At 35.2% G+C, this 8,499-nt stretch overlaps 1 protein-coding gene across 1 annotated transcript; it reads right to left on the bottom strand.

Annotated features, from left to right (window-relative positions):
- Nucleotides 1-2,135: 2,135 nt before the first annotated feature.
- LOC140139340 (cold shock-like protein CspE) lies at nt 2,136-6,093 on the bottom strand. The gene is made up of 4 exons (XM_072161120.1): nt 6,087-6,093; nt 5,533-5,649; nt 4,107-4,163; nt 2,136-2,457 (listed from the first exon to the last, which is right to left on the bottom strand). The coding sequence occupies exons 2-4, from the start codon at nt 5,619-5,621 to the stop codon at nt 2,244-2,246; spliced, it is 360 nt and encodes a 119-aa protein (XP_072017221.1). The 5' UTR covers nt 5,622-5,649; nt 6,087-6,093; the 3' UTR covers nt 2,136-2,243.
- Nucleotides 6,094-8,499: the final 2,406 nt, after the last annotated feature.

The raw sequence follows: 8,499 nt of genomic DNA, 5'->3' as shown, positions 1-8,499 counted from the left end.
TATATATATATATAAGTGGTCTCAAATTGTCCCGCATGCATCATCATTTAGTCAAAGAATACGCCTTGTCATATCTCAGGTGTGTTGTTTCCTGGGTAATATCACAAAATAGGTCAAGATTAGCATAATTCAAAGGAATTTGACTTTTTTGCCCTGTTATCAGGTATCGAATCACCTGAGATAATTATGGTAAACTATTCTTCGCTTAAAAAGTTTTTAATGCGGAACAATTTGAGACTAAAATGATCATATTCGGAGCATTTATGATTTTCACTCATTTGGAAACCAAAATTTGACATTTAACCTTTCTGTCTATTATAGCCAGAATATGTATTATATTATATTATATTATATTATATTATATTATATTATATTATATTTTATTATATTATATTATATTATATTTTTTTATATTATACATTTTTTTCTAAATCCAAATAATGAGAAGAATACAATCAGAGTTGTATTTGTGCTTTTGTTTTTTATCCATATTCGCCCTATTTTGAAATTTGAGCTCTGCACATTTTGTTGTATGCAAATTAGCATTTATTACCGTAAGGTTTTTTCCTCGTTTTTAAATATGTTGTTCATGAGGGTGCTTAGGGACAATTAAAACATTTTTTGTTTCAATTTTATCCATGTATACCTATTATTTTACTACTCTATACTATCAAGATTTTAATTATTGGTTATTCAATATAAATTATGACGTTATCATAATTACTCATACATGCTTACTACTTAAGGGATAGGGTATGAACGTTTGGACAGTATTTGGCACATTCTCCGATAAAGTGTTCAAAATGCCAAATTTGTGTCGCTCATAGTTGCAAGTCGTATTCAGACCTGTTTCGTCAGAAAGAAATAGTTGTTATTAATATAACTTATACGCGGGAGCTGCTTTCTAAAATGTGTGGTGCTAGATGATGTAACATGTCTAGAAAGTATAAAACAATAAAGCTGTTTATGCATATCCATTGTTTTCCTCCATGTCGCCAGCCTAGGTGCGTTCCGTATAATGTGTCCCAGCTCGCTAAACATGCGCGCATTATAATGGAGTATAGGTACTTTTCATTAGCTAGTATCATGCCCTAATTATAAAGTATAAAATATCACAACACAGGTTATTAAATTGTTCCAACAGGTCTTTGAGACTATGTCGCCAATATTGTTCACAGATAAAATATTTGGCTAGATGAATGTTCTCATATGTGATGGATCAAGCAGGCTCCATGGTTATATTACATATGTTGTACATAACACAATGGTTTAAAGTGAAAACAATTAGGTCTATTAATAGCAAATAGTCCTAACGTTACGTTAATGTCGTCACAGATACGTTACCTGACGTTCTACTCCCCCTGTGATAACTGAAGCCAAATAACATACCAGACTTTAGTACACTGGGTGATGACTGATCAAGTATGGGTATTAAGTCGGTAAGTTTTAACACTTGCACGATTAAGACAAAGGTGGGAAAGGGCTTCACAGATACGTTACCACAGATACGTTACCCCCAATACGTACAAGTAATATTGCTCAAAATTAAGTATTGTTGAAAATCACCCATGCATTATTTTGTGTTCTGAATGATTTTTATCTGAATGCACTTTATCGAAGAATGGGACATTTATTGTGGGACATTAGAGCACATCAGACATATCGAATTGCATTCTGAATACGAAGAATGTCTTTCTGATATCAAATAATTTTGATTTTTTTTTTAAAGTCGCAATGTAATACACATTTTATGGCAAATCATTAAAACTTGATATTTTTTATATTTAACAGTACTCGAATTAAACTTTATAAATCTGATGATTTGTACTTAAAGTGTATGTAGGTGGGATGAAAAGGCGACGATCAATTGAAAATTTTGAACTAAAAACACCAAAAAAAATTAGGTCTTTTTAGGCAAAAAATCCATATCTTCAATATGAAAGGTCAAAATTTTCAATTGATCGTCGCCTTTTCCTCCCAGCTACATACACTTTAAGAATATTATCATTAAATTTATAAAATTTACTTCGAGGACTCTTATATAGCAAAAATGTGAAAAATATCAAATTTTAATCATTTATCATAAAATCTGTATTATATCGTGAATTTCAAAATATGAAAATTATTTGATATCAGAAAGACATTCTTCGTATTCAGAATGCAATTCGATATGTCTGATGAGCTATCTTGTCCCACAAAAAATACTGTCGAAACGCTCAAAACGCTGATTCCAGATCCCTTAACTATTTCGGAACTACATTTGAAGCGGTTGGCCCAGTTGTTCCGTCACTCACTTCGTATTCAACGCGTTGTCCCGCAACAAGATTACGATCACTGGTGTTGATAGCCATATGATGAACGTATACATCGGTGCCTCCACTGTCTGGAGTAATGAAGCCATAACCCTTATCCGCATTGAACCATTTCACTGTACCTAGTTCTCTGCGACTAACAGTTCTGTAACAGAAATGGAGAAAATGGCAAAAAAATTGCACATCAGATGTGTCTCTACAAATTAGATAATATCGGTATTGGTTTTGGTTATTTTGGTATGTGTGTGTTTTTTTTAAGCCCGCAAAGGAATGGGAGCATTAAAGTAGCGTTCTCCGATAAATTCAATAATGTCTCAAAAAGTAAAAATCTTAGGTTACAAAATAACAGATAAAAATAATGAAAGTCATTATTTGGGGTAATTACTGTATTATTACTGTATTACTGTACAGATCGCCTAGGATTACATATTTCGACTCAATCTGATTCACTCAAGCCAAAGTCAAAAATTTTGAAAATTGATTTACTACTATTACTTGATACTTGCTCAGTACATACATTTACTGATGTTGAATCCTCAGGGGTCTTAAGGGAGTACTACACCCCTCGATAAATTTGTGTCTATTTTTGCATTTTTCTCAAAAGCTAATAACACAGTGGTAACAAAAGTTATACATATTATAGGGGCAAGGAATCCAATTACTATACTGGAATTTCAGTGACCCAAGACAAGCGGTTCGTTATTTATGATAAGAAATAAGGTACCGCTAGGATGTACCTCATTTCTTATCATATTATACTGAACCGCTTGTCTTGAGTCACTGAAATTTCAGTTTGGTAATTGGATTCCTTGCCCCAATAATATACATAACTTTTTTTGACCAGCGTGTTATTATTTTTTGAGAAAAATGCAAAAGTAGTCACAAATTTACCACAGGGGTGTAGTACCCCCTTAAATGCTTGGTTGCAAAGTCATGGACATTTATTTGTCCATTTTCTTGCTGACTTTATATTAGAGAGTGAATTTGGAGAAAACCTGATAATTACAAACACTCTCTGAGCAGTAAGACCTTCCCTCTAAGCTTTTAATCCGTTAAGCTGATTATCTATTTGTTTTCATGAATTGGAAGACATTCTTTGGTGTATTACTGAGCTCAATCATCTGAAATTAATGGAGCGTGAATCACCCAGGCTGGTGGCTCAGCATAGTATTTTATTAACTGAAGGTTTTTCAGCAAATTCATTTCTTAATGATTCTGATTACCGGCCCTGATTGGACCAGATTTAGTCACCTGTTTAGGTTTTTTCGCAATTGCTGAAAACAGGTGACATGATTTCCGCTTTGATTGTAGATACCTGTTGTGGATCTTATGGACCGTTCACAAGCACTTGTTAGGGGGACCTGATGCAAAAAAAGGGGGGGGGGGCGTGAAAAGTTTTGACCCGGGGGGGGGGGGCGGAAAAAAACATGACCTCAAAATTTCGTGGGAAAATTGAATTCTATGGGTTCGACCCATAATTTTCATGTCAAAAAAGGGGGGGGGGGCCTGAAATTTTTGAGGTCTGTAAAGGGAGGCCCGAAAAATTGTTCGCGATGAAATTCGTTGGCATCAAGTGCCCCCAACAAGTGTTTGACTGGCGACGTTGTATGCATGCATATTTCCGTTTGGTATTATATATATTGATATTCGGTATTGGCAAACATTTGACGACATTTTCACTCTATTGCAAATCCTCACTGGCAGTGTATATTACCGAGCTACCTATAATCAAATAATGATTTGGCACTCTTTAATTGTCCCCAATTAAGAAATATGGGTATTTATTCAACATACATTTCATCTTCAGCTCTTTGTACCTCCTCAAGTAGGTCTAGCAAAGTCAGTATCTCCCTGTATAAAATATTATTTAAAAAATAGAGTAGAATTGACGACGATGATCAATTGAAGATATGTTAGACAACTCCTCTCAACATCTTATGTTTTCTTACACATACACTTTATTACTCCCCTCTATCCTTTTTTTCCGTATTATTCTTGTCTCCCCCCTTCCCTCTAGATCTCCCCTCACTTTTCCTCTTTTCACCCAGGCGGCATAGGTCACGCGACAATTGACGTACGAGGATGGCGAAAATACAAGGCTGACAGCCCCATTAAAAAAAGATGGTTAGCAGTTGTAAATTGAAAAACAACATACTTCCCAGCAAACACAAAACGTTTTCGACATCATTCGCAAAAGGTTATTAAAGGTTGTCAGAAAACGTTTTAAAACGTTATCATGACCTTTACATAACCCGACATTTTAATGTTATTAAAACGTTTTTACCTAAACCAAAAGCCAAAATATAACTTATTTAAAATGTTCTTAAAATGTTTTTGTGTTTGCTGGGTTACAGTGGGGTACTTTGTCGAACCCCAACGGTTTTAGAATAACATAATTTTGCTTTGACACCACATAACACATTTAGAATTGTTTGTGAAGGTTTCATGATTACGTGTTAATCCAATGGCGACGTCAAAAATGGTGATATCGCATCCGCCAGCACCTCTTTTCAGCCTCCCTCCTTCACGCCCTCTCTGTTTAGTTTACATAGATTCATCTTGTCTGCGTATTCTTCTCAGTGTTTCGGGTTCCCTGATCTTTTTGATTTGTTAGGCCAAAAATAAATAAAATAAAATAAAATAAAAAAATAAAAAAAATAAGCAAGTTTGTTTCCTGTAGCACGCATTACGATTTTGACGGCTTATTTTGCGCATTAGATTTTTTTTCACTTACAAAGAAACAAAAACCAAAACCGGAAAAAAATCGCCAAAAAATAATATAAAACACTACTGGAGTAAACATTCACATACTACACAACAACCGGGCGTAGTGAAATACTACTGGAGAAAACATCACACATTTTAAATACCTTTTTTAATCTGCAGGGTGAAAGGGGATCATAAATATTTTTGATATGAAGAAATATGATTTTTTATGTGTGTCGGAGAGACCCGCTGTAAATTCCCATTCCAATTTGCTTTTTGTTTATTTTTTTGTTAAAAAAACCCGCATTTCGCTTTGACTTTTTTGACCTGCTACAGGAAACAAACGTGTTTTGTTGTTGGCCTTATACCTCCTGTTTTGCTCTGCATAGGCACTGAGGCGCTGCAAGAGAAAGACAGAAAAGGATGTGGATCTTACCACATAATTCGCTAGAACATATGAAATCAAAGCAGTTTGAAAGATTTGAAACCACATTATTTGCAAAACGTTTCCTACCTCAAATCTGTGTTTGCCGACTTAGCCCCGTTGAAAGCAGTGGCCACGATGGTCACGAGTAAAAGAACCTTGGTCAATGTTGAAATCATTGTTACTCTCGCCAAGACTTGGAGATATCTGTTGCAAAAAAGTACCAAAATAGTCAAATAAACTATAATTAGAGTAGTCTATACAGCGTACACAAATAAAAACATATCTGGTGCAAGATACAGGCAAATTTAGAGTCAAAAGATCATCCATGGTTATTTTTTTTCACAAAATTCCAAAGCCCGTTTCATTTTGTTACCTTCTGTACAATTTGCATCAGATCCGTGTCACTAGTTTTGACAACAATATCAAGGCAGGGCAATCGTGCCAAATTCAACTAATTCAACATTGACCCAACTTGCCTGCTGTGTAAAAAGAGGCTGAAATCAGAGAGCACTTTCTTGTTTGCTGCACAGCCCTTCACAAACAGAGAGACCCCTTTGTCAAGCAGCTGAAAGCGCAATGTGAAAGCCTGTATCCGGGTAGCTGGTCACTAACTGCTGAATCTAACACAGCACATACTCAACTCATTCTCGATCCAACCCGCTTTGCTGGCTATCCCAACCTGCATGCTCACACTGAACCCATCTCAAGACTACTTGTGTACAGACTCCATGTCACAAGATCTGTTATCATCACTGCTCTGCCTACCTAACGACTTAGTAATATCCCTAATTATGACTTTTAAAGGTGAACCACATTGGAAATGAAGTTATATATCAATGGAAAGCTTATGATGTCAGGATACTAAATATTATTTTTTCCGATCTTTTTTAATGGCCCATAAAGCTGACAAATTAAAAAATGAATGAATTTTTGGTCTTTTTAAGGCGCCCAAAAAGCACCCAAATCAATCGTCTATGACCTTGGGAATGCTCGTGACGTAAGCTCAGGGTTCGCAGTCACGTGATCTTACTCGGAAACATTGAACAAGACTTGCTTCCTGTACTTTGCAAGCTGCCCGGCAAGTCTGATTTTCACAATAAAGCTTGAAATTAGAGGAATCTTCAAGTTGCTGGTTCCTTCTATATATATTAGAAATAATAGAATTATTGTCAACACATAAATTTTCCGTAAATTTTTGACAAAATCAGTCATAACTGGCTGGGTATAATTGGGTAATTGAGTTTGAATTTCGCGCTGGGATCAAGTCCATGCGCAAATGTTTGCTGCTACCGATATCTTGTCATGGACTGAATAAACATGATCGAATAACAAATTAAATACTTGTTTGTGACATTCCATATTCTTGATTCATTTTAAAATATCTGATTTTTAAAAACACACATTGTGTTTACAATCAAACCCGGAAGTAACTGTGTGTCCCCGGGCTGACGTCATCAACGAAAGCGCCCAATTTGAACGATTTCGTTTTGTAATTTAGGGGGGGAGGTGTGCCAATATCCAATCTTTGCATGGAGATTATGTCTAGCCTGGTACATTAGGCAAATAAAAAATCTTCCTGACATCATAAGCTTTCCATTGATATATAACTTTATTTTCAAGGAGGTTCACCTTTAACTATAAAAAAAGGACTTGTTTATACTGTGACTTTTACAGAATTGATTTTTTGGTGCTACTAATGCAAAGGAGGGAATTGCGGCAACCAACCAATCAACCAACTAACCAATGGCTATTATGTAATCTCACCCATTCTAAGTTCCTTCACAACACCATCATTCCCGAATTATACAGTTTCGTACACCGTGTGTTAAAGGCCCATTCAGTGATTTGCTCTCTTACATTACATTTATACAACTTAAAAGTTACTTTCGACAAAGTGCTAATTGCAATGAAATGTCGATTAAGTAATATAAGTTTATTTCTTATGAAACTTTCACAGAATGAAGTTAAATATTTATATATTCCAATTCTAAAACAATTTTGAGCATATAGATTTAGAAATCTGTAAGCTGGGCCCGCAATTAAAATTTCCAATAATATAACTTCACATAATATTCACAAATTTTCCAGTTTATCATTTTTCATTGGAATCGGTACATTAATTTTTAGAACATAGAATTACTTGTAATGTTCATCAATGCCAGAGACTAACTTCGAATGGGGCAAACAACACACGACTATTATCTTATGGGGTATGCTTAAATCAAGCAAACCGAATCCAATGTAAATATCAAAGAGGGCACAACAATAAAGGGGCTCATTATTTCTTCGGTGTTTATAATTTTAAAACTTGACTTCAAATGAACATATCGTAGGGCCTACTGTCGTGCGCTTGCCGCTTTACGCGGCGCATTATACAGGGTGGTCGAATTTGGTTAAAAAATCGATACCAATGTACCGGGTGTCCCAAAAAAAGGTTACATGTAGATAAACTAAGTTAATGTTAACAAATATAAATATCCTTTTCATGACATAATCTATGTACCCTCTACTAGCACCCCTGTGAATGTCAAGTTCACAGCCTACGTACTTGTACGCATTCCACGCATTCCTGAGCAAGCTCTTTACGTGACATAATGCAAGACATAATGCATCTCTCGGATGTCACATCCGCCGTGCATTTGGCGGGGCACTTGAGTAGGCCCAGCTATAGCATGGTAGATGCAGTATTTGATTCCAATAAACAAGCGTAAAACTTCAGTTTTATTTCAAGTGTTCAGTCAGAAATGTAAAAACAAACATCAGCTATTTCAAGTCATCAAAATCCAAACAAGGCCTAAATGCACAAGATTATTCATTTCACTATGTTGATGACAGGAGGTACAGCGTGCAGAACTTTCACTACAAACATGTTCTTCTCTAATGACCACCTTCCTTTATTTGCTACCACCAAGAGTCAAAAAGTTCTAAAACTGATTTATTTTCAATGTACAATATTTAATCTTTCAATTTGTTTCTTTTGTGCATTAAATTCAACAATGAAAAACAAGAGAAACATAAAAGTAATACAGAAGAAATTTGAAAACAAAGATGTGC

The sequence above is a fragment of the Amphiura filiformis genome, chromosome 18 (genome assembly GCF_039555335.1).
Source record: "Amphiura filiformis chromosome 18, Afil_fr2py, whole genome shotgun sequence".
Taxonomy (NCBI): domain Eukaryota; kingdom Metazoa; phylum Echinodermata; class Ophiuroidea; order Amphilepidida; family Amphiuridae; genus Amphiura; species Amphiura filiformis.
This window is presented reverse-complemented; position numbering and strand designations above follow the sequence as displayed.